The 27,051-nt window shown below is 44.8% G+C and overlaps 1 protein-coding gene across 1 annotated transcript in view; it reads right to left on the minus strand.

Annotated features, from left to right (window-relative positions):
• Window positions 1–27,051, minus strand: part of adarb2 (adenosine deaminase RNA specific B2 (inactive)) — a 386,995-nt gene that overhangs the window by 157,698 nt on the left and 202,246 nt on the right. The window contains exon 5 of the mRNA XM_078535348.1: window positions 3,597–3,765. Within this exon, the coding sequence (XP_078391474.1) occupies window positions 3,597–3,765 (169 nt within the window). The remainder of the gene's footprint in view (window positions 1–3,596; window positions 3,766–27,051) is intronic.

Below are 27,051 nucleotides of genomic sequence, written 5' to 3' on the forward strand. Positions count from 1 at the left end.
CACTTCCACTGTGTGCCTCAATTTTTTTCTTTTATAAGTCTCCCTCCTCCTTTTTGGCCTTTTTTTGGATTTTAACCTGGAGGTCAGTTCTGTTGCAGGGCTTGGTGGGGTGGGGAGTAGCCTGTGGTTGCTGTGGGGTTAGGAAACTCAGAAGAACAAGTTTCCTGAACATCCTGAATTTAACTCTAAGATACAAGCAAAATACTGCGGATGCTGGAAATCTAGAACAAAAACAAAAATACCTGGAAAAACCCAGCAGGTCTGACAGCATCTGCGGAGAGGAACACAGTTGACGTTTCAAGTCCGTATGACCCTTCATCAGAACTTCTGATGAAGGGTCATACGGACTCGAAACGTCAACTGTGTTCCTCTCCGCAGATGCTGTCAGACCTGCTGGGTTTTTCCAGGTATTTTTGTTTATGTTCCTGAATTTAACTGTTGGCTTTTAAGTGAGGTTCCTGGTCGCAGGCCGCCTGATTGACAGGCTAGAGAGTTTTCAGATAGGAGGCCTGTTCCACAGGGCTGAAGCCTATGAGAGCAGCTAGGTGCGGGAGTGAGGGTGCTCGCATGGGAGTGTGGTTCAGACTGCGGTGTGGGTTGGGATACGTAAGGGACTCCAGATCGTGGCCAGGGAGTGGTGGTGTGGGGGTTGTTGCGGGGCGGTGTGGTGGGGTGGGGTCCAATGGGGGGTCCGGGTGGGAGGGTCGGATGATGGTCGGGATGCGGTGGGGTAGGGGGGTGGTGTGGGTTCCAATGGTGGTCGGTGGAAGTATTGGAGCATTTGGTGGTTGAGCATCCAGTGGTATTCTGATGGTAATCAGGGGTGGGAAGAGCCGCTAGATTGTGGGAATTGTAGTGGGGGGGTGGGTAGCTTATCAGGACTGGAGAAAGCACTCCTGCTCCTCCTGGCCCACAAGGAGTGCTGTAAAGCTACTTACCTCATGGGCCCAACCTTGCTTGTCTCCTTTAATCTATCAATTTTCCTGAGGCTGGCAAAGTCCAGCTGCCTGGGGTTAAAAATAAAATGACTATTAAAGTGAAGGTACGCAGCCTCATTATAATATTTAAATGACCAACTTGCGTCCCTGTGCAGATTAGCTGTTTGCCCCGCACCCTTGCCTCTGAGTTGGATTTGAGCTGGTTTGGGATCCCATTTCCGATCTCCTGCATTTCAGCTCTGACAGGAGCCCAGCACACGCGTTTCTTGGGAGTTAAAATTCAGCCCTTGTGTGCTTGAGCTTCTTTCTCTCTGTGCCTGTAGCTCATTTTCACAATCATGAGGGAAGATGAGATACCTGGACTATTTCCACTGAGCATGCAGAGAAGGCTAAAAAGAGGGTTAGGGGGTTTTTGAATGATAAAGAACGTTTATAATGTTGGAATGGAGTCAGAGAAGGGCAGTCTTCGGTTTAAAAATGTCAAGGAGAGAGCAAGGAGAGAGGTTGAGCTAAATTTCTTTACATAGAGAGTTAACATTGAATAATTTCCCAAAAGGAGTGGTTGAGGCCAGTACTGATTTTGAGAAGAAAGAAATGAAGAAGGCAGTAAGATTAGTTTAGGATTGTTTTAGCAGAGTCAGCTTGGGGAAAGGGTGGGTCAGTAGAAGTGCAATTGAGTGAGACGTGGGGGTGAGTGACTGCTGGTTACAATTTAATGTGGAGCCGAGAGGACCGGATTTGGTCCTCCTCCCGCTTCCATAATAAGGCAAGTAAAAAGATTATTGAAAAGCTATATTGTAAGCACCTCAAACAGCAGACAGCTGGTGCTGGTTTCACCACTGGAGGAAGGGTGGGGGTGGGAGGGTGAACCCATGGGAACATACCTCAGTGGGATGGATGGAGTGGGGTGGATGGGGAGTGAGGTTGTTTCGTTAAGGGGACAGGCCACCTGAATACAGGTCATTTAAATTAAGTCACAATTTTGAATTGCTTCCCGATATGAAGCAGGATTTTACGTTTCGCGGGCGGGTGCAGGCCAGACCCGATCGGGCGTAAAGTTGTGGGCAGTTGGAACTGAGCCCGCCGATGATGAAGGAGGCAATTAAGCCCGTTAACGGTGCATTGAACCCAATTTTTCGTGGCCCAACCTTATGGTTGGCAGATGGGCTAAACGGCCAGGCGGCCTTTACATTTTTCCTCAAAACCTCATCCAAAAGCAGGATAAAATCTCCGTTCGGAAATAAAATAAAAAGAAATATCTGGGGACAGCATTTTTACGAGGTATGCTTTCAGGCGCTTGATTGTGCTGCATAGACATTTTTTGCGGCTTCTTTATGCTTTATTTTATTATTTGCACGTCTGCAGCTCCCTGAGGCGGCTGTCTACCTTCAGGGAGCTCCCTGGAAGCGCTCACCCATGCCCACGGTGATGTTGTCGCCCGCCCTCTTCCTACCCCATCCTGGCAGCTCTGAGCTTTTCAGGGTGCGTTTCACACTGGCTGGCTGATCGCGCATGCCTGACGAGGGAAAAATTCAGGGCATTACTCTAAATTAGGCAAATATTAAAAACCACCCTGAGCTGTTTAAGGCTCACATAAAAACATAAGAACATAAGAACCAGGAGCAGGAGTAGGCAATTCAGCTCCTCGAGCCTGCCCTGCCATTCAATACGATCATGGCTGATCTCATTTCGGCCTCAACTCCAACTTCCCGCCCTCTCCCCATAAACCTTCAACTCGTTACTAATTAAAAATCTGCCCATCTCCTCCTTACATTTATTCAGCTTCCTGGCATCCACTGCGCTCTGAGGTAGTGATTTCCACAGATTCACTTCCCTTTGAGAAAAGAAACTCTTCCTCATCTCTGATTTAAATCTACCCCTTAGCCTAAAACTATGGCCTCTTGTTCTAGAATGCCCCAGAAGGGGAAACAACCGCTCCACATCTACTTTGTCTATCCCCTTTAGCATCTTATATACCTCAATTAGATCTCCTCTCATCCATCTAAACTCTAGTGAGTGTAGGCCTAATCTGCTCAATCTCTTCTCATAAGACAAACCCCGCATCTCTGGAATCAACGTAATCTCGCCCACACAATAAACAGTCTTGTTTGTGTAGCAGGCAACAATAACAACAACTTGTATTTATATAGCACCTTTGGCATAACAAAACATCCCATGGTCCTTCACAGGAGCATGACAAAGCAAAATTTGACACCAAACTGCATAAAGCAATAATAGGGCAGAAGGTCAAAAGCTTGTTCAAAAGCGATAGGTAGGTTTTAAGGAACGTCTTAAGGAAGAAAGTGAGATACAGAGGCAGAGAAGTTTATGGAGGCAATTTCAGAGCTTAGGGCCTAGGAAGCTGAAGACCCGGCTGCCGATGATGGAACAGTTAAAATCAGAGATGCTCAAGAGGCCAGAATTAGCTGAATGCCGATAACCTGGGGGGGGTTGCGGGGCTGGAGGAGATGCAGAGGTAGGGGAGGGCAAGGCCACGGAGGGATTTGAAAATGAGGATGAGGATTTTAACATCAAGGCAGAGGCAATCTGGAGAAGTCAATAATGCTGGGTCTTTAAGAAGACAGTCTACTCATCTGGACTTCGTGGTAGAGCAAAGAGTTAAGATGAACAACAATCAGGATTATTTTTTTTGTTTACCTTAAATGTAGTTCCAGCTGAGAGTAAAGGAAACGAAGAAAAGATCTCCGTGCCACAATTTCAGCATGGCAATCGTTTAGTGTTAGACCCCAGTTACTAATGTATTCTCCGTTTATACATTTTGTCCCTGTTGATAGTGCAACAACCTGGGCCTCCTTCATGTTTAGACCTGCAAGAGGAAACAGCAAAAAAAAAATCTTTTTATAAACCAATATAAGTAGATTGGATTGTTCTTAATCTCGACCGAGCTGGCTGCCAAAAGTTAGCAATAGATAAAATTGCTTCCTTTCGTTTCAGAGCTAAGGACGCCGTCTGTGGAGTTTCCTATCGGCCACTATATGGAGCAATTTGGTAAGTGCATTGGTGAAGGTTTCTCTCTGTTTGGTATTCCTAGCAAAAACTGAATGTTCTTCCTGAATGCATTTAAGATATCACTACACATTGCAGCTGGAGTCCTTTCCTCTGTGTACTCTAGCTTCTAATCACAAGACAATTACAGATAAGGGAGGCCATTCTAAGTTCACCCATCCAGAAATGCGTAAAGTCCCCCACTGCAGTATCCAATTGGTTATTAAATGATTACATGCCTTTGCTCTCCGCTGCTCCGTCCAGAGGGCCACTTCATGTATTGGCCACTTGTTGTGTGAAGAACTTCCTGATATCAGATTCCCCTCTCCTAGATTAAACACGTTTCCCCTCATTCAAGTTACTTCAAAGTAAATGTTTTTTCACCCCGTTAACTATCTTATGTTCTTCCATAAGATCATTGCTTGAAGGCCACCTTGCAAGACTAAGCAGCCTAAGTTTTTTCAGTCTGCCCTCAGAACTCAGACCTCTAACGCTAGGGATCAAGCTCGTGGCTCTTCTCTGCTCATAGAATTTAGAAAATGAACGCTGACTCTTCAATAATTTGAGCAAAAAAAAAAGCCGCTTTGTGCTCATGCTGAATTCTTCATCAAAATTATCAGCAAGAGGAGCTTCACCAAAGGGGGTTAAAGGCTTGCAGTTTCTGTGTTGCAAAGCCTTTCAATGAGATTAGATTCCAAGTAGCAATGGAATACCAGTTTCTGTACCTTGACAGTGCATCTCGCCTGAGTGGGGGTAACTTCTTATGGATAATTTCTAAATCCATGAAAATCGCACAAATTTCTTGCCTCAGACATTACCAGAGGGACAATCTGAAGGTCTGTTCTGAGATACGTGAACTATCTGCAACATTCTCTGCTGAGATTGCAAAGATTTTAGGATTTGCACTCCTAAGCTTCCGATTCCAATTCCTTGCTTTGCCCTGGTCTTAATTTGCACCATTGCAGTCACGAATCAAAGCATGTTCAAATCTCCAGCATCAGAGCAACCAGAACAATCACATCTACAGAGAATCCTGCGACTCCAAGTCAGTTTATCCTACGAGAGACTCAGCGCTCAATCACCGAAACTCTTTCAAGATAGGTCAAGTAATTTGATCTGAAAGCTTAACAACAACAAATTATGCTTATATAGCACCTTTAACGTTATGAAGCGTCCTAAGGTGCTTCACAGGAGCAAAAGTAAGGTGATTTTAGGTCAAAGTGGTAGGTTTTAAGGAGTATCCTGAAGGAGGGAAATGAGGTAGAGAGATGGAGAGCTGTCGGGAGGATATTCCAGAACTTAGGGCCTGTGTAGGTCAGTGAACACAGGGGTGACAGCGGAACGGGACTTACTGTGAGTTAAGACACGGGTAACAGATTTTTGGATGATCTCAAGTTTATGGAGGGTAGAATATGGGAGACCAGCCAGGAGTGCGTTGGAATATTCGAGTGTCAAGGTAATGAAGGCATGAATGAGGGCTCTTGTAGCAGAGGAGCTGAGAAAGGGGTGATGTCGGGCAATATTACGAAGATGGAAATACCTGTTCTTAGGGATGCCATGAATGTGATGCTAGAATCTCATCTCAGGAACATATGTGATACCAAAGTTGCAAACAGACTGGTTTAACCTCAGACTGTAGAGAGGGAAAAGGATGAAGCAGCAGCTAGGAAACCAAGTTTGAACAGGGACTGAAAACAATGACTTTAGTATTCCTACTATTTTACTGGAGGAAATTTCTGTTAATCCAGTACTGGATTTCGGATAAGCAGTCTGATAATTTAGCAACAGTGGAGAAGTCGAGAGAGGTGGTGGTGAGGTGGAGCTGGGTGTTGTCAACGTATATGCCAGCTAATGTTGTGCCTTAAGATATTGTCACCAAGGAGTAGCATGTAGATAGGAGGGCTAATGATAGATCCTTGGTGATCACCGGAAGTAATAGTGCAAGATCAGGAAGAGAAGCCATTGCAAGTGATTGTCTGACTACAATTAGGTGATTAGGTGAGAATGGAACCATGTGAATGCAGTCCCACCCAGCTGGACGACAGTGTATTAGTGTACGTTTTTAGTGTATTAGTGTTGGAGGAGGATGGTGTGGTCAACCTTGTCAAAGGCTGCAGACAGGTCGAGAAGGACGAGGAGGGAAAGTTTACCTTTTGATCGTAGTCACATAGGGTGTCATTTGAGACTTAGATAAAAGCTGTTTTGGTGCTGTGACAGGGGCAGAAACATGATTGGAGGGATTCAAACATGGAGTTCCTGGAAAGATGGGAGTGGATTTGGAAGGTGACAGCACATTCAAGGGCTTTGGAGAGGCAGGGGCAGTTGGAGTTGGGGCATTAGTTTGCAAAGATAGTGGGGGTCAAGGGTTGGTTTTTTGAGGAGAGAGGTGATGATGGCAAGTTTAAAGGAAAGAGGGACAACGTCTGAAGAGAATTGTTTACAATATCGACTAACGTGAGGGTCAGGAGTGGAAAATCCCTTATTGTTATAATTCCTCTTTTAGCAAGGTGCCTGAGGCATTCTGTACTAGGCAAAAAAGGATTTGTGTTGCCAATCCCTTCCTCTTGTCTTGCTTCCACTTGAAGAATGCTCTATTATGCTGATTTGCCAGGCTGACGAAGATAGTGAATTTGAATTACAGCTGAGGATTGAGTCCTGTAGATGGCAGTCTGTTCATTTTTTGTTACCTGATCAGGACTATTCGCAAGCACAACTGAAAGCACAATGTACATTGAGCTTATTTCCCCTCCTTCGCTCCAGGAGATTGGTGCAGTGGAAACTGAGCGTAGGCTTGCTTTATATCTCAGGATTAAAAAGCAGTCCAGCACTGGGGGGAGTAATGACATTCATGTTTCAAACCAGAGGTCATATCAGAGCTTTTCGTCCTGATAATGACCAACTCATGATCTGCCAGCTGTGCTGAGTATTGCAGATTCTCTGCTGGGTTGTTAAGTGAGTTAAACATAGAAACATAGAAAGTAGGAGCAGGAGTAGGCCATTCGGCCCTTCGAGTCTGCTCCGCCATTCATTATGATCATGGCTGATCATCCAACTCAATAGCCTGCTCCCGCTTTCTCCCCATACCCTTTGATCCCTTTCGCCCCAAGAGCTATATCTAACTCCTTCTTGAAAACATACAATGCTTTGGTCTCAACTACTTTCTGTGGTAGCGAATTCCACATGCTCACCACTCTCTGGGTGAAGAAATTTCTCCTCATCTCAGTCCTAAATAGTCTACCTCATATCCTCAGACTGTGACCCCTGGTTCTGGACTCCCCCACCATCGGGAACATCCTTCCTGCATCTACCCTGTCTAGTCCTGTTAGAATTTTATAGGTTTCTATGAGATCCCCTCCTCATTCTTCTGAACTGCAGCGAATATAATCCTAATCGACTCAATCTCTCCTCACATGTCAGTCCCGCCACCCCAGGAATCAGTCAGGTAAACCTTCGCTGCACTCCCTCTATAGCAAGTACATCCTTCCTCAGATAAGGAGACCAAAACTGCACACAATATTCCAGGTGTGGTCTCACCAAGGCCCTGTACAATTGCAGCAAGACATCCCTGTTCCTGTACTCGAATCCTCTGGCTATGAAGGCCAACATGCCATGGTAGAGGAGGATCTCATTTCAACATGTGGAAGAAAGGACAACACCTTTAGCCCAATAGGATGCAAAGGTATAGAAATCTCAGACTTACAGCACAGAAGAAGGCCGTTCAGCCCATCATGCATGTGCCAGCTCTTTGAAAGAGCTGTCTAATTAATCCCACTCCCCTGCTCACCAATCTGCCTCTGTCTTGCTGAAGTGTGCTACAATCCTCCCTACCATTTACTATATCTTGAAGTTATGTGCTATCTGCAACTTTGAAATTATGCCCCTTAATGCTCAAGTGCAAGTCATTTCAAAAATAGCAGCGGCCCTAATACCGAGCCCTGGAGGATACCATTGCAAACGGAAAACACCATTCACCACTATTCTCTGCTTCCTGTCTCTATTTTCGTATCCGTGTTGTCACTGCCGCTATCATCCCATGGGCTTCATGGGATTATATTAACATGGTCCTGCCCACTTCACTCACTATGTATCCATGCAATCAATAGCAGTGAAGAAAATAAAGCTAAAAATAAGAGCTTTTCATACAAATGGAATGCGAATTACACTGAGCAAACCTTGGGATTGTTGCTGACAGCATTTCACAGCATATGAGTAATGAAAACAATATAGTACTGTACAGCTCTGAAGAAGGGTCATACAACTCAAAACATTAACTCTGTTTCTCTCTTCACAGATGCTGTCAGACCTGCTGAGATTCTCCAGCATTTTCTGTTCTTATTTCAGATTTCCAGCATCCGCATTGTTTTGCTTTTATTTTAGTGTTTAATTCACTGCCACTTCTCTCCCAGGAATGTCTATCTTGAAGAAGTACTGCTCTTCTCTCCGACAGGATTTCGGTGTCTCTTCTGCCCTGTTCACCTTCATTGCTTTCCATTTCCCTCCTGGTGTTTGACAAGGTGTTTACCAAAACTCGCTTTCACAGCCATATTTCCTTCCTCAGCGTCTGTCTCCGTCTCTGACTTACCCCACGTGGATTCCAACCCTCAAGTTTTGAATCCACCTGGATTACAGGTATCTCCAGGACATACAACGCTCCTTGGACTGCTGTTCTCGCCGCATCCTGAGACCCACACTCAGTGCCATGCGCCGCCATATGAACGTACTCGACCTCTCTCTCTAGCAGCGACTCACCCTATCTTAAGACCTTAAGACCGTAAGACATAGGAGCAGAAATTAGGCCCTTCGGCCCATCGAGTCTGCTCCGCCATTCAATCATGGCTGATAAGTTTCTCAACCCCCTTTCCCCCCAGTTTCATTTTATTCTTCATCTCACCCGACGGCTTAACAAGAAACTTTTCCTCTACCTTTCAGATGTTAAGGAACACAAGCTCCAACAACTTATTGATACCAACGCCCATCCCTTCCCATCCCTCTGACCCCAACCCTTCTTCTAATCCCAGCCCTTGCCATGTATTCACCATACCCTCTGACCTTCCCCTCTCTGATGTTGAATGTTCAGTGCTCAGCAAAGGACTCAATTTCATATTCTTATGTCCTCACCTCAAGGAATTCTGGGCTCGGCACGATGCTGAATTCTTCTTCCGCCGCCTTCATTTCCGTGCTCACTTCTTTGGGCAGGAGTCCTCCCCCTGTTCAACAGGTCCTTTCATCTGACTGCAGTATTTTCCCTCCACCTGCACCCCTCCCTCTGGCCCCTTACCTCCTCTTGATATTTTCATTGAGAACTGTCAGCGTGACATCGGCCGTCTCAATTTCTCTGCCCCTCTCACCCACTCTAACCTGTCTCCTTCTGAACTCGCTGCACTCCGTTCTCTCAGGTTCAACCCTGACTTTGTTATCAAACCTACCGACAAGGGTGGTTGCTGTTGTTGTCTGGCGTACTGACCTCTACCTCACAGAGGCTGAGCGCCAACTCTCAGACACTTCCTGCTACCTCCCCTGGACCATGACCCCACCACCATCAAGCCATTGTTTCCAGGACTGTCACTGACCTCATCTCCTCTGGAGATCTTCCCTCCACAGCTTCCAACCTCAGTCTCCCAACCCAGCACAGCCCGCTTCTACTTCCTCCCCAAAATCCACAAACAGGACTGTCCTGGTAGACCCATTGTGTCAGCATGTTCCTGCCCCTCAGAACTAATTTCTTCCTATCCTGACTCCGTTCTCTCTCCCCTTGTCCAGTCTCTTCCCACCTATATCCACGATTCCTCTGATGCCTTACGTCATTTCAATAATTTCCAGTTTCCTGGCCCTAACTGCCTCCTCTTCACCATGGACGTCCAATCCCTCTACACCTCCATCCTCCACCAGGATGGTATGATGGCTCTCCGCTTCTTCCTTGAACAGAGGCCCGAACAATCCCCATCCACCACTACTCTCCTCCGTCTGGCTGAACTTGTTCTCTCACTGAACAATTTCTCCTTTAACTTGTCTCACTTCCTCCAAATGAAAGGTGTGGCTATGGGTACCTGCATGGGTCCCAGTTATGCCTGTCTCTTTATGGGGTATGAGAGAACATTCCTTGTTCCAGTTCTACTCAGGCCCTCTCCCACAACTTTTTTCTCGGTACATCGATGACTGTTTTGGTGCCGCTTCATGCTCTCGTCTGGACCTGGAAAGATTTATCAAATTTGCTTCCAATTTGTACCCCTCCATCACTTTCACATGGTCCATCTCCGACACTTCCCTTCCTTGGCCTCTGTCTCCATTCCTGGTGATAGACTGTCCACCAATATTCATTACAAGCCCACTGACTCCCACAGCTACCTTGACTACAGCTCCTCACACCCTGCTTCCTGCAAGGACTCCATCCCATTCTCTCAGTTCATTCGCCTTCGTCACACCTGTTCCGATGATGCCACTTTCCAAAATAGCACTTCTGACCTGTCTTCCTTCTTCCTTAATCGAGGTTTCCCACCCGCAGTGGTTGACAGGGCCCTCAACCATGTCCGACCCATCTCCCGCGCCTCTGCCCTCACACCTTCCTCTCCCTCCCAGAAACATGACAGGGTCCCCCTTCTCCTCACTTTTCACCCCACCAGCCTCCACATTCAAAGGATCATCCTCCGCCATTTCCGCCAACTCCAGCATGATGCCGCCACCAAACACAACTACCCCTCACCCCGTCCCTGTCAGCATTCTGTAGGGACAGAATACCCCTCTGAGGCACCCTGGTCCACTCTTCCATCACTCCCAACACCTCATCCCCTTCCCACGGCACCTTTCCATGCAATCGCTGAAGGTGCAACACCTGCCTCTTTACCTCCTCCCTCCTCACCGTCCAAGGGCCCAACACTCCTTTTAGGTGAAGTAGCGCTTCACTTGCGCCTCCTTCAGTTTGGTCTACTGCATTTGCTGCTCCCAATGCGGTCTCCTCTACATTGGAGAGACCAAACGCAGACTGGGTGACCACTTTGCGGAACACCTTTGGGTCTGTCTGCAAGCATGACCCAGACCTTCCTGTTGCTTGCCATTTCAACACACCATCCTTCTCTCTTGTCCACATGTCCATCCTTGGCCTGCTGCAATGTTCCAGTGAAGCCCAACGCAAACTGGAGGAACAGCGCCTCATCTTCTGATTAGGCACTTTACAGCCTTCCGGGCTTAACATTGAGTTCAATAACTTCAGACCAGCTCTGAAGAAGAGTCATACGACTAGAAACATTAACTCTGTTTCCTTCTCCACAGATGATGTCAGACCTGCTGAGATTTTCCAGCATTTTCTGTTTTTATTACAGTACTGTACATGTTTGACCTGTCTTAATTATGTGAGTAAAGTTACAGTCCATAATTAAGTCATAGCCGCATGTTTGTCATTCGAAAATAAAAAGTCAGTCATATCATACTGTTCTACCTGTGACAGTAAGTTTCGCATCAATACTTCACGCATCTTCATTTATGTGGGAATTGTCAAAGTAATTCACTCCTCTCATTTCTCTTTCCACAGAAGTGGGGAAATTGCTGTGTTGACTTCGACAATCATAAAAAAGGACAGCTCTTTTGTCCCGCCTGCTTTGCAGCAAAGCAGGTCCAGTCTGCCTATTCACTTTCACAGCGAGAGTGATTGTCACTTCCAACAAAGAGACGGGAAGAAATAGAGCTGAACTGTGACAGATTCACATGGAGCTAAATGGCAACACGCGAGAGGAAGATGGACTTTCAAAAACCTTCCTTTTTAAATGAGATTTTAAAAATAACTCACGCGCAATTAAACCTGTCAAGAATTATCAAACAAACCCAGAAAGGGGACAAAATAAATGATTGCATGTCTGTTTGCAGCAAAGTGCTGAAGATGATTATTTATGTGATGCAACTTTGGCTGTCTCAGGGTGGAGGTCAAGGACTTGTGCTTCTGAAATAGAATGCGGAAGGAAGGCTCCAGTCTGCTGATGCCATGTGAAATCATTTCCAACATACATTTTAAATGATCAGTCATCCTAATTATTATACCATGTGCATGGTGGCAGATCCAATGGTTTACTTGCAGTTGCAGCAACCTGGTATTTCATTCTGTGATCTTGAACTAACACTGATGACATGGGTTTAGTCTGGCTTCATGATCAGAGAGATGCAAAGTATACCTGTCCCAATTCATTTCAAAGCTAATGTGAGCGAAAGAAAGTTTTCAAGCTTGCGCTGATGCTCATTACCGCTCGTTGGCAGAAGGGATGAAAGTGAGCCTGTGCTGTTTTTATCATTTGGACATAAAGTGACAAAGATTTATTGCTGAATGGCCAATATCTGCTGGCAGCTATCTCTCCAAAATAGCTAATCCAGCCACTTAAGCTGTGGTGACAAGGGCCTGAATCTTCCAAGCAGAGGCAATCACCACCGGATTACCGCTCCGTTCCTGCTTTTAAGTACATTGCCGGAGCTCCGCATTTCTGGCCAGGACTTCTGATCCCGGCTTCTCCAGGAATGCGGGGCGTACCTGGGATCCAACTGCTTCCTCGTATTGCTGGATCATCAGGGAAAGACAAGCCACGGTCCTTTCCTAAGGTACTTGCTGTTGTATTCCGGTAAGTGTTCACTAACGCACTGAAAAGTTGGGACATTTAAGCAGCTTTTCAGTGTATTAGTGTATGAGTGAATGGGTGAATGTGTAGGTGGGCGAAAATAGGAAGATATTGGAAGATATCTGCCATGGTGAGACTCGAATGCGGGTCACCAAGCATTACCCTGGGTTTCTGGATTACTAGTCCAGCGACAATACCAAAATGCCATTGCCTCACCAACCTGTCTGCCGCAGATGTATCTGTCCATGACAGTATCAGTAGGAGTGACCACCGCACAGTCCTTGTGGAGACGAAGTCCCGTCTTCACATTGAGGATACCCTCCATCGTGTTGTGTGGCACTACCACTGTACTAAATGGAATGGATGTCGAAGAGATCTAGCAACTCAAGACTGGGCATCCATGAGACACTATGGGCCATCCGCAGCAGCAGAATTGCACTCAAACACAATCTGTAACCTCATGGCCCGGTATATCCCCCACTCTACCATTACCATCAAGCCAGGGGTTCAACCCTGGTTCAATGAAGAGTGCAGGAGGGCATACCAGGAATAGCACAGGCATACCTAAAAATGAGGTGTCAATCTGGTGAAGCTACAACTCAGGACTACTTGCGTGCCAAACAGCATAAGCAGAAAGTGATAGACAGTGCTAAGCAATCCCACAACTGACGGATCAGATCTAAGCTCTGCAGTCCTGCCTCACACAGTCGTGAATGGTGATGGACAATTAAACAACTCACTGGAGGAGGATGCTCCACAAATATCCCCATACTCAATGATGGAGGAGCCCAGCACATCAGTGCAAAAGATAAGGCTGAAGCATTTGCTATAATCTTCAGCCAGAAGTGCCGAGTGGATGATTCATCTCGGCCTCCTCTGGAAGTCCCCAGCATCACAGATGCCAGTCTTCAGCCAATTTGATTCACTCCACGTGATATCAAGAAATGGCTGAAGGCACTGGATACTGCAAAGGCTATGGGCCCTGACAATATTCCGACAATAGTACTGAAGACTTGTGCTCCAGAACCAGCCAAACTGTTCCAGTACAACTACAACACTGGCATCTACCCGGCTATGTGGAAAATTGCCCAGGTATGTCCTGTACACAAAAAACAGGACAAATCCAACCCAGCCAATTACCACCCTATCAGTCTACTCTCCTTCTTCAGTAATGGAAGGGCTCATCAACAGTGCTATCAAGCAGCACTTGCTTATCAATAACCTGCTCACTTACGCCTAGTTTGGGTTCTGCGAGGGCCACTCAGCTCCTGACTTCATTACAGCCTTGGTTCAAACATGAACAAAAGAGCTGAATCCCCGAGGTGAGGTGGTAGTGACTGCCCTAGACATCAAGGTAGCATTTAACCCAGTGTGACATCAAGGAGCCCTAGCAAAACTGGAGTCAATGGGAATCAGGGGGAAAACTCTCCGCTGATTGGAGTCAAACCTAGCACAAAGGAAGGTGGCTGTGGCTGTTGGAGGTCAGTCATCTCAGCCCCAGGACATCACTGCAGGAGTTCCTCAGGGTAGTGTCCTAGGCCCCACCATCTTCAGCTGCTTCATCAATGACCTTCCTTCCATCATAAGGTCAGAAGTGCGAATGTTCTCTGATGATTGCACAATGTTCAGCACCATTTGCAACTCCTCAGATACTGAAGCAGTCCCTGTCCAAATACAAGACCTGAACAATATCCAGACTTGGGCTGACAAGTGGTAAGTAACATTCGAGCCACACAAGTGTCAGGCAATGACCATCTCTAACGAGAGAGATTCCAACCATTGCCCCTTGATGTTCAATGGCATTACCATCACTGAATACCCCACTATCAACATCATGGGGATTACCATTAACCAGAAACTGAACTGGATTAGCCATATAAATACTATAGATACAAGAGCAGGTCAGGGGCTAGGAATCATGTGACGAGAAACTCACCTCCTGATTCCTCAAAGCCTGCCCACCATTTACAAGGCACAAGTCAGGAGTGTGATGGAATACCCCATACTTGCCTGGATGAGTGCAGTTCAAGAAGCTTGACACAGTTCAGGAGAAAGCAGCCTGCTTGATTGGCACCACATCTGCAAACATTCACTCCCTCCACCACCGACGTACAGTAACAGCAGTGTGTACCATCTACAAGATGCACTGCAGGAATTCTTTGAAGCTCCTTAGTCAGCACCTTCCAAACCCACGACCACTACCATCTAGAAGGACAAGGGCAGCAGATAGATGGGAACACCACCACCTGGAAGTTCCCCTCCAAGTCACTCACCATCCTGACTTGGAAATATATCGCCGTTCCTTCACTGTCACTGGATCAAAATCCTGGAACTCCCTCCCTAACAGCACTGTGGGTGCACCTACACCACATGGACTGCAGCGGTTCAAGGAGGCAGCTCACCACCACCTTCCCAAGGGCAATTAGTGATGGGCAATAAATGCTGGCCCAGCCAGCGAAGCCCACATACCATGAATGTATAAAAAAAAAGAAGATAAGCATATGCAAAACCAGAAAAGACCACTTTTCAGTTCAGCTGGGCAGCCTCAGAGTTCAAAGACAAAATACAGCTCACTACCGATATTCCTCAACTGATTTTATACCAAATGCCTGTCCAACTTCCTCTAAAAATTATTGATGTTTTCAGCCTTGATGGCTTCCTGGGCATTTCATTCCAAACATTAACCACCCTTTGTGTCAGATAATTATCTGATCTGTCCCATTCTGATCTTTTCCTGTACTGTATTCTGCAGGCTAACGTCATGTGGTTTACAGTTTCGCTGGTTTATTCTCCTTCCTGACCTTCATCACTTTACATGCACTTACAATGAATTGCATTTTCAGCCAAGTTCCCATGCTATCTGGATCCCTCTGCACCTGATTAGCCTGCTCTTGATGAACCTTGTTGTCATAAGCAATTATTGACAGTTCTGTCTCCAGCCCCATTTCCACATTATTGTTCTCTAACATGAAAAGGAAAGGTCTAAGCATTAATTCATGGCCACCCCACTTGTCACCGATGGCATATATCAGCTTCACCTGGCGAAGATTTCATAGTAACAACACACAGTGACAGAAATGAATAGTGCAGAGCATTTTTCTGTTCAAAGTCGTGCTATAGTGCCCATTGGCAGGCCTGTACCTGTAGAGCATGAGGAAGGGAGAGCATCTCAGAATCAGAGACAGTACAGAGGCACATGACTCACAGCAGGTGTACTCCCAAAGAGTCAGTGACATGGTCATGGAGGAGGACCAATGCCTGAGCAGGCCCAGGCTGACCTAGTAGTTATGGCTGAGTTGCCCAAGCTTCATCCAAGAAGACTTAAAAGGGCCAATCAACCATCTGACAGGAATTAACAGTAGCATGGAAGGTCACTTCTGCCCTCGGCTTTTATGTCTCAGGGTCGCTCCAGAACTTGGCCACATTGCTTGTTTGGCTTTGGAGAAGGAAAGGATGGCAGTTAGTAAGTTACAAGGGGAGTATGGTTAGTGGTTAACATGTATAATGTATTTGGTTACTTGTCATGCACTTTTCTATATTGGATTGGGAGAATGCCTTAATACTAAGTCATTAATGAACAATCAATTGGCGGCATGGAAGGGATACCTGTACCTTACCATGATGATACTGCTTTAGTGCTGGGGCTAGCATAAGGCTAATTATTTTTAATTGCTCACACTGCTTTGATTCCCTTTCAGTGTTGTCGTGGTCCTGAGTCTAATTCTGCAGTTGGTGATACATAGAAGTTAAAGCAGAGAAACAGGCAAATCAATTCATCAAATCCATGTTGGAGTTTACCTTTCAAACAAGCAAACAATTCTAATCACGTATTTTCTTCATCCTCCTACCCTATCTACTCTTGAATGTCGACTTAGTTTCTGTCTCAGCCACTAACACTGGAAATGAATTCCACAGCTTCACAATTCTCTTTGTGAAGCATATTCTCCTGCTCTCATTTCTAAATTTCTTACATTTAATCTTGCACCTGTTAACCTTCATTCTTGACTCCTCAACAAGAAGCAGTCTGCTCCTTGGCACGCCATCGAGGCTGGCCATCATTTAAAAAAATTCATTCTTGAGATGTGGACCTTTGAGAAGGATTTGTTGAGCCACATTCTTGAACCACTGCACTCCTTTGTCATAGCAGTTTGGTGAAACAGAGCAGTCATTGCTAGGTTATTTCAAAAGACAGTTAGGAGCCAACCACATTGTGTGGAGTCTCGTGGCACAGGACATAGGAGAATGGCAGGTTTCCTTCCCTAACCGACTAGTCCAGTAACTTAGTAACTTTGCTACCATACTCTGATCTGAGCTGTGAATGTAAGTTTTGGCCATTCAAATCACAAATTTAACAGTTTATAAGATAAAATTAAGGTCTACTGAACAGCTGGTCCCAATAGTAGAGGTTAAATGCTCTGCAATGTTGATCTGCGCTCCACATGGCTCTCATGGCTGGCATTATTTTAAGTGTTGTGATCGCTTTTACATAGGGATCCAATGTAAACAAACTTTCAGGATTATTGGGACAATTAAACACAGACTCATTATTAATTTACGATACAATGTAGTTTCACCAATTTTTAATGTTTTCATTGCTAACCTGATCAGTGCCGATTCACATATTATCCATTACCATGACAATTGGTAATGAGGTAGTTGAGCTATTAGATGGCCTGAGGGTACTGATAATATTAATAATGCAGTTAATATCAAAACGAGTGTGCATAATGTTAAGTTAAGGGATTTGTTAAACATTCATGGGATGTTTTCCACTTTTAGAAACCAGGATATTAATGGTGCTGTACATTGTTAATTTTAATGGTATAGAATAGAACTGCTAATGGCTTTGGTTTCCAGTGGGTGATTATATTCTAAAGGATTTCAATAGCCTAACTGACAGAATCTTGGACAATAAGGATCTGCCTGAAAGATGCTCATTTTGTGCCTCTCTAGAGGCATAAGAGCCACAAAACTAGTCAAGCGATGGCCAGCTCCAGAGATGGGAGATATAAAGAAGGACTTTGGAATCAAAATCAAAATTTCTAAGTTTGTGGATGATGCCAAATTGGGGTGGGGTGGGGTGGGGGCTATCAATACTGAGGAGGACTGGAACAAATTACAAGAAGCCATTAGTAAATTTGCAGAATAGAGAAATAATAAACTTGGGGTACTGGGCAGGTTTCTTATAAGAAACAGTAAACTTTATTTACAGGGCTCCTGATGCAGATTCATGCTTGTCCCAAGACCAAGGCTAGAAAGCTCTGCCCCTAAGTTTACCCACGCTTAGGGCTGATTCATCCGAACAGTCACATGATCCCCATAACAGTATGAAAGGTTTTACCTACAATTACTAAATTCCTCTCCTTTTAATTTTGTTTCACCTCTCTTATTTACAAAAATATTTTAACCCATATCATGTACAAATATACACAGTTCATGCAATTATAGCTTTAGGCTGGGATTTTCCATGCCTGCCAGCGTCGGGTGTGTTTGGTGGAGTGAGCGGACAATATGGCGCGATCGGTTTCATGGCAGCATGAAACCAGTTTGCGATCGTCCATTCAGCCGTCAATAGCAGGCCGCGTTCCCTGCCATCAGACGTCAGGAACCTCATTGTAATACATCAGCATATCAGTATAAGGCCAGCCTGCCGGACTCAACCCTCCCTGCTGGATCGTCCGCACATGTTGGTGGGAAAGCACACTGACGTGTTTCGCAACAGCACATAAGAGACGTGCACTTGGCAGGCTGCACAGCGCTTGGGACTTCAAGGTTTGTTTGCCTACTTTGCTTCGGCCAGCACTCGCAGTCATCAGCACCAGGCATCACAGACAGCACCACATCACTTTTAGGGGGGGGCTCATGCAGATCTCTACCAACCAGGTCAGCTATATGTGGGTGGCTTTTCAATGGCTGCAGGGCTACGGCTGGCTTGGCGAAGGGGGAGAAGTGGCCTCAGGCAAGGGAAGGGGCTGCAGGACGAGGGCTGTACTTGGGAAGGAGGGTAACCCAGGGTGTGTGTTGGTGGGGGGGGGGCAAATGTTGATCTGTGCAAGAGGCATCAAGATGGTGAAGGCTGAGGAGGCAGTCTCCAGAGGAAATGAGGCCAGAGGGACATGTGAGGGAATGTGTGAGAGACTGGGTGGTGATGTCCCTCGAGTAGTGAGTGAGATGCCAGTGAACGTGTGATGGGCTTGAGTTTGAGAGTTTAGAGTGATAAGATAGTTGCCATACCCTGGCTGCATGGATGAGATCATTCATCCTCTATCTGCACTGGACGGCCAACCTCTTCTGTGCAGCATTGGCACTGATCACCACTGTCATTGCCGACCAAGCCGGAGTGATAATGTTGTTGCCCCTCCTCCAGCCAAGCGGGGGTAGGGGACATCACAGTGAGCTTCCGCAGCATCCAAAAGGTGCTCGGGAGCTGCAGTCTTCTTGCTTTTCGGGGCCATCCTGTCTTTTGTGCAGCAATCCTGGGCTGGAAGAACTGAGGGGTGTGCGTGTGGCTGCACTTTAGATATGGCGCCCGGTGTGATGAAGCGGCGAGGTGATGGCGTGGCGTGTGAATGAGAGCCCGCCCACCATGGAAATGGCGCATAAGTAATGCGGCAGGTTTGGGATGACACGGCGTGAAAAGCTATCATAGTGGCTAGCAGGTGAAACGTCGTTCACCCGCCCACTACTGCACTTACTGCAAACCTGGGACGATTCCACCCATAGTCTTTGAGGTGGTTTCCGGATTCGGGTAGAGCGCTGCAGCTCTATAACTTGAGATTCTTCCATTGGATCGACTTGAGCGGGAATGGCAGCTTCAGGAGCATCCTCAGACAATGGCAGCTCAGAATTGTTTTCTCCAACAGAGACATCAGGTACGTCTATTCTTTGTCGATCTGGCACCTCAGGGATCAAAGGTTCGGCTTCAAATTCAGGTGGATTAGCTGTTTGTTTGATTGTCTTGCTACTTCTTAGATGATCCACGTGTTTCCTAAGAATCCTGTTTTGCACTTACACTCGATATGACAAAGGTCCTGTTTCAGAGACGATTGTGCCAGGAAACCATTTTGGTCCAGTTGCAAAATTTCCCACAAAACCGTCTCCCCCACTGTAAATTTCCGATCTTTACTGTGAACATCACGATTCACTTTCTGACTACTCTGGTTCTTTACCAGCTCCACCTTCCCCTCTAAGTTAGGGAATACTAGGCTCAACCTTGTATGAAGGTGGCGTTTCATTAGCAATTCAGAAGGCATTGAACCCATAGTTGCATGAGGAGTCGTGCGATAGTTGAAAAGAAACCTTGAAACTCGTGTTTCTAACGTTCCTTGGGATAATTTCTTCATTCTTGCTTTAAAGGTTTGTATTGCACTTTCTGCTAACCCATTGGATGAGGGATGATATGGTGCTGTTTTGACATGTTTAATCCCATTTAGGTTCATGAATCTCTGGAATTCTGTACTAGTGAAGGCAGTACCATTATCAGAGAAAACCACTTCTGGTTGGCCATGTACACTAAAATATTGGTGCAGCTTTTCAATAGTTGCACACGATGTAGGTGATCTCACTTCATACACATCCATCTACTTTGAATGTGTGTCAATGATCACTAAAAACATGGTACCTAAAAATGGACCTACGTAGTCTATAAGTAGTCTAACCCAGGGTCGACCAGGCCACTCCCACTGATGCAGTGGGGCCGAAACAGTCAACTTCTGCTGTTGTTGACACTGGAGACAGTGTTTAGCCATTTTTTCTATATCACTGTCTATACCTGGCCACTAGATATAACTTCGTGTGAGCATCTTCATTTTCGAAATGCCTATGAAGCTCTGTCAATAGTGGTTCTCTTCCTTGCGAAGGGACGATGACTCTTGCTCCCCACGGCAAGATACCATCTTGACAACTTAGTTCAGATTTGCAGGCATAGAATGGTTTTAATTCTTCAGGGACTTGTGCATTTGCCCATCCCTGCAATGTCTGTTCTCGGACTCTTGATAAAATTGGATCCTGGTTTGTCCAATTCTTTATCTGCTTCGCACAGGCCAGTGAGGAGTCCAGGGGATTCAAAACAAGTACAGCTTCTTGAGGCACTGGAGCATGTGTAATAGTATCTGGCAAAGGAAGATGACTGAAGGCATCTGCATTTTCTATATGCACACCCGGATGGTGCATAAAAGTGTACTCGTATGCTGACAAAAGCAAAACCCATCTTTGAATTCTAGCAGAGACTATCGGTGGGATTGCTTTATCTTCACTAAACAAACCCAACAGTGGCTTGTGATCTGATACTATGGTGAAATGTCAACCATGCAAATATTGATGGAACTTTACTCCAAATATGACAGGTAAGCCTTCTTTTTAAGTTGTGAGTAATCATTCTCGGCTGCAGAGGGGGTTCGGGAGAAATATCCTATTAGCCTTTCCGGTGTGATTCCTGTCTTTCTTTCTTGTGTTTACCACAGGGTTTTGTCTTTTCCTTCATTCTGATTTCACACTCGGCCAAATTTCTCTCTGGTGAAATCTTAACTTGGTTCGGTTCGGGGATTGAGCTACCCATTCGCATCTTGGAAAGTTCCATGGCTTTTCCTTCTAATGCCCCCTTTGTCTCAATAAAATGATTCCTCAGTTCTTCTATCTCTCCTTTGTATTTTTTGGCTTCCTCTTGGAACATTGTCGAGTTTTTTTCTGTCAACTGTTCCATCAGTTTGTTCAGAGTGGCACTGTATCCGTTTAAACTTCTTTTCCTGATCTTCCAGTGGAACCAACTGACCGGAGGGATCCTTGCATCCTGTGAAGGTCCTTCAGTTCTTCTATCTCATTCCAAAAGACATCATCATATTCCTTTATCAACTCAAGATTTCTTCCTGTTCCAACTTGAAAAATTTCTGACCAGTTAAGCTTAATTTCTTTTATCCAATCACGACCCAGAAGGCTAGGTCCTTCACCTGTTGCAACAATCACTAGCAGTTGGGCTGTCTGTTGCCTGTAGGATACAGGTATAGAGGCAATGCCTTTCACCTGTACTGCCTCTCTAGTATACGTTTTCAGCTGAGCTGTGGTTTGCTCCAAACTCAATGGCTGGGCTGGGTACCTTCTCTGAGGTATTTAAAGATGTATTCCCCTACCACTGTGGTCGATGCTCCTGTGTCAATCTCCATGACTAGAGGCTTCCCATTTACTTGAAGGGTAACGGTGATTGGTTCAGTTTTCCTGGCCTTAAGATTGTATATGGAATAGATATCAGTATTAGCAGCTTCTGGTTCATCTATATTGTGTACTTCATCCATCTTGGCCTCCTGTCTGATTGGCTGTCTTGATCTCACCCTGCACTGTTTTACAACATGCCCTTTTTTGTGACAGTAGTGGGATTCTGCCTCTTTAAATCTGCAGGTTTTAGGTACATGATTACCCCCACATTGGGAACACTCTAATTTCTGAATTACTGGGGAGCTTCTTCCAGTATTTTTTTGTTTCGAGCGGTAGGGACCGTATCCAACTTCATGGTTATCCCCCTGGTCTTTGCGCCACGCCCGGCGGCAGGTTCCTGCCCTAGCTGCAGAACGGTGCCATGTTGCACACTCTGCAAAGCCTGCGAGTCCCTCTCAGCATTCTCCATTGCCAGCGCTAACTCCATGGCGCGCTTCATGTCTATATTAACTGCTGCAAACAAATGGTGCTGAATGGGGTTATCGTGTACGCCACAAAACAATCTCGCAACACGTCATTTATAGTTTCTCTGACGTCAACAGTGCTTCGTTACCTGTTTTAACTTCACGATGTACATTACAATCGACTCACCGGTGGCTTTTACTCTAGAGTTGAACTTAAATCTTTGCATAATCACTGATAGTATAGGCTGAAAATGTGCCTTCATGAGAGCTACTAGCTCATTGAAGGACCTGGAATTTAGTGCTTTCGGGGCCATTTGACGAAGGATTAGATTATATGTCTTGCTCCCACAGACAATTAGAAGAATTGACTTCTGTTCTGTTTCTCCTCCGCCATTACTTTGTTCGTCAAAAAGTTGAAACCTAGGGGCTCTATGTACTGATCTCAGTCCTCAATGGATGAGTCATATAGGTCAATTCTGCCGAAGAGTGGCATGACTGGTGAGTATACGTTTCTTTCTTCCCTTAAAATTGAAATACTCACATTCAAGAGGCAAGGTGCAGCATTGACGCTATTTATGCTTGCTGCCAATTGTAATAAACTTGGGGTGCTGAACAGGTTTCTTGTAAGAAACAGTAAACTTTATTTATAGAGCTCCTGCTGAAGCTATATGCTTGTTCCAAGACCAAGGCTAGAAAACTCCGCTCCTAAGATTACCCCCGCTTAGGGCTGATTCATCTGTATAGTCACATGATCCCCATAACAGTATGAAAGGTTTTACTTACAATTACTACAAATTGGCAAAAGAATTTCGACATAGATAAACGTGAGGTAGTTCATTTTGGTAGGGAGACCACTTATACTTCAAGGGTGAAAGTCAAGGTGGGGTAGAGGAATAAAGGAATCTCAGAGTACAAATACACCATCACTAAAACTTGCACCACAGGTTAGCAAGGCTGCAATAAGGGAAACCAAGCACTTGGCTTTATTTTTAGATGAACAGAATTGAAAAATAAGGACGTTAGGATATAGGATGATATATCAAACCTTGGTTAGACCACAGTTGGAGTACTGCATGCAGTTCTGGTTGCCATATTATAAAATTAATATAGAGGCACTGGAGAGGGTGCATAGAATATTTACAAGGATGCTACCAGAAATATATGGGTATATATTTAAGAAAGAATTGACAGGGTGGGTCTCCTTTCTCTTGAAAAAAATAAGGTAGAGGAGTGACCTAATGGAGGTCTTTAAATTTCTGAAAGGTTTTGATAGAGTGGATACAGAGCGAATGCTTCCCCTTGGTGGGAAGAGTACAACTAGAGGCCATAAATATAAGATAGTAAACAAGAAATCCAAAAGTGAATTCAGAAGAGACTCCTTCACTCAAGGAATGGTGAGAATGTCGAACTTGCTACCACAGGGAATGGCTGAAGCAAATAGTATAGGTGTATTTAAGGTGAAATCAGACAAGGAAATGAGAGGGAAAGTGTGAAGATGGATGTTATTATTTTAAGAGTTTGGGAATATGGTGATATTATGTAAAGAAGGCTGTGTATTTGTGTGTGTGTCCATGATTAATTAAACTGGGCGAAGGTTAGCAAAGACAGCTTGTCTCTGGGGACTGAGAGATGAAAGGTAAAGGTTCTAGATGCATGCATTTGTAATGAGAGGCTGTGGTGAAGTTGAATGCACAAGTAAATAGGTTGGGTTTTAAAATCTGCATTAGGTGATCGGTAGGGATTTGACTTTTCAGCTGTTGAATTTCAAAGGGAGTTTTATGACTTACAAAGGTTTCGTAAGTAAACAAGGGAAGGTTATTAAATTTTATTTGATCCGAAAGTGGTGACAATAGGAAAACATGAAAGACTTTTATATTTTGGAAAGGTTGAGCTCAAAGAGATGCTTAGGACAATGGAAGGTAAGATGAAAGGAGAAAAGGATATTTAAGGAAAGATGTTAAGCTGAGAGTGTTGGCTGTGTGGGGGAGATGCCCTGAAACCAGATCTGTGCTGGAAGAAGTGTGAAAGTTGTGAATTTGAAGCAGCTGTCGAGTTTTTAAGCCAGAGAAGTCTTTGTTTTCAGAAAGCAGTCTGTTTCTGAACCTTAATTTTGAATTTCCACAGCAGAGTGGAAGGGAGTGAGAAGTTGTGTGGTATACCTTTACTAAACTAACAGCATTTTATGCCTTGGGCAATATTACTGGATTTTTATGGTCAAAAATCTATGAGGGAGCTGTTGCCAAGTAGTTTACTTGTGTGTTCTGCCCAAGTTGGGTTTTTTTGTGGGGGGGCGAATGTTTTGTAAAACTTTTAACTGTGCAACTTTAATCTTGTATGCTTAAGTTTTTTTTCTTGTTAATAACTCTTTTAATTTGGGCAACATTCTCCCCCCGTTGGGGAGAAAGTGTGGCAGCGGGCGGGCTTCTGATTGGGGGTGCGCCACCATTTTACATGGGCGGGCCAGTTAAGGCTTACCCAGCTTGACATGCGCCAGGAAGCGCTATGCGCCCCCTGTGTGGGTGGAGGTGGGGATTCCCTCAGCCGGGAGCGCACTCTTTCGCGCATGTGCACAAAAGAGCGCACACATCTCCCTGAGGCAAAGTGCTGCCTCAGGGAGATCGGCATCGATTTAAAACTTTCAATAAAGATTAGTAAAAAATTTCCCTGCCATGTCCTCTCATGTGACACTGTCACATGAGCTGGGACATGTCCATAACTTTTATTGTAAAATATTCTGCATTTTTAAAATCACTCATGAAACCTCATCCTGCCAGTGGATGAGGTTTCATGTTTTTTCACAAGCCTGCCTGGGTTCCCGGCCTGCCTGCCAACCTTAAGGTTGGACAGGCAGGCCCATTAATGAGTTCAATTGTTTTTTGAATGGCCTTAAATAGGCTGTTGACAGGTCGGCGGGCACGCATTCGAGTCAGATGCACACCCGCCGAACTGACAATCTAAATGAGGCGGGGTGACATCGGGACGCACGACTGACATCACCCAGCATCATTTTACTTGTCGGCAAGCGGGCCCCGCCCCCGCTCGCCGACCGGAAGATGCTGGCCAAAGTGCTATTGGGATTCTATGCTTCTGGGATCAGTAGTTTTCCCCTCATCTTCAAAATACAAAAAAAAACGTTTTTGTTCAGTAAGACAGGTTTCCCTCTGGACCTGGCTTGCTCGACAAATGAAATCGGCTGTGGTCATAACAAATTTGAGGGCTCGTCCAGGATTTAAAATTCCTTGATTGAATTGGGATTTGTGAATTTAATGGATACAAGTACTGAACTCAGGACTTTTGTGTTGAAGGATTTTAAAGTGTTTGGAATTCAAAATGGCTTTGGCAGTTGCTAAGACTTTTCTGGGAGTGGAAAATGTGATTGTGCTGTATTTGTCTCTGACTAAAGCTCAGCTGAGAGACTTAGCATTTAAAATGCAGGTGGAAATAAAAGCAGAATTTTGTAAGGCTGTATGGTTAAAGTCCTTACTCAGCATTTAAAGTTAGAGAAGGAGATATCTAAAACTTGTGTCAGCTAGAAGTAGTAAGACCGCAGTTGCAAATGAATAAGTTTGAACCTGAACAAGAAATGGAATTGAAAAGACTTGAATCTGAAGAAAAAGAGAGAGAAATGAAAAAATCTTGAAAAAAAGAAAAGGACAAATTAAAAGAAATAGAAATGAAAAGGTTTGTGTGGGAAAAAGAGGAGAAAGGAAAGGAAAAGATAGCACAAAATAGAAATGTGAAAGTTTGAACATCAACTTCAGGGAGAGAAGTTAGTACTTGTGGAAATAGAGAAGGAAAGAGATAGAGAGCTTCAGATGCCAGACAGTATGAATTGTCTAAAGTGAAGCTTAGAATAAAGGAGGCAAGGGGAGATAGTGATTCAGATAATGACTTTGATTCCTTTGAAGAATTTGATATAACTAAAATTGTTTGGTTAAGTTACAGAGGATGGAATTGAAAGATATTTCATCTCATTTGAAAAGATAGCTATGAATTGAATTGGCCAAGAGATGCTTGGACTATAATGTTGCAGAGTGTTTTGTCAGGTACAGCAATGAATGTATATGCTAGCTTATCAGAGGAGCATTCTGCAGACTATGAGGTGGTTAAAAGAGCAATGCTAAATGTTTAAGAGCTCGAACCTGAAGCTTACTAGTTGAAGTTTAGACTATAAGAAAGAGACCTAATCAGACATTCGTAGAGTTTGCAAGAGAAAAAAGATGCTCTCTGGGATCAGTGGTTTAGAGCATTGGAGTTAGACAAGACTTTTGAAAATGTAAGAGAAATTATGCTTATGGAAGAATTTAAAAGTAGTCTTCCAGTAACTATCAAGACATATTTAGATGAAAGACTAAGTAAAAAGATCAGGGAAGCTGCTGTTTTAGCTGATATGGTATTTCACACAAGCAGATGAGTGCGGGAAAAAGATCATATGGGAGTCAGCAAGGGAATTAGAGGTATAGAAAACCTAGTGATGGTAAAAGTGTCAGTACCAAGGAGCCAGTTGGAGGTTGCCAGTCTATTAAAGATATTAAAGGAAAGGTAGAAGGCAAAGACGAAGGAAGAAAAGTAGTATGTTACCATTGTAACAAGGCTAGACATACAAGATCAAATTGTTGTGAGTTAAATGGGACAGTGATTGCACTGCTTGGAACTCAGGAGAGTTCTGTGGGGTCTGAGACCCAGGTGCAAGACAGACCAGTGGCCTTTGTACAGATGAAAAACGAAGAGTCAGCATTAACTGGAGAGGTAGGAATGTGTTCACAGCTTACCCAAGGAAGTTCTGAAGGGCAAGTTACAGAGCCGTTTAAAGGTTTTATATGTGAAGAGAAAGTATATCCATGTTTACTGGGAATAGCAGGAAAAGCTATTAAGATTTTAAGAGATACAGGGGCTAGCCAG

This window comes from Cetorhinus maximus, chromosome 3 (assembly GCF_964194155.1).
Source record: "Cetorhinus maximus chromosome 3, sCetMax3.hap1.1, whole genome shotgun sequence".
Taxonomy (NCBI): Eukaryota; Metazoa; Chordata; class Chondrichthyes; order Lamniformes; family Cetorhinidae; genus Cetorhinus; species Cetorhinus maximus.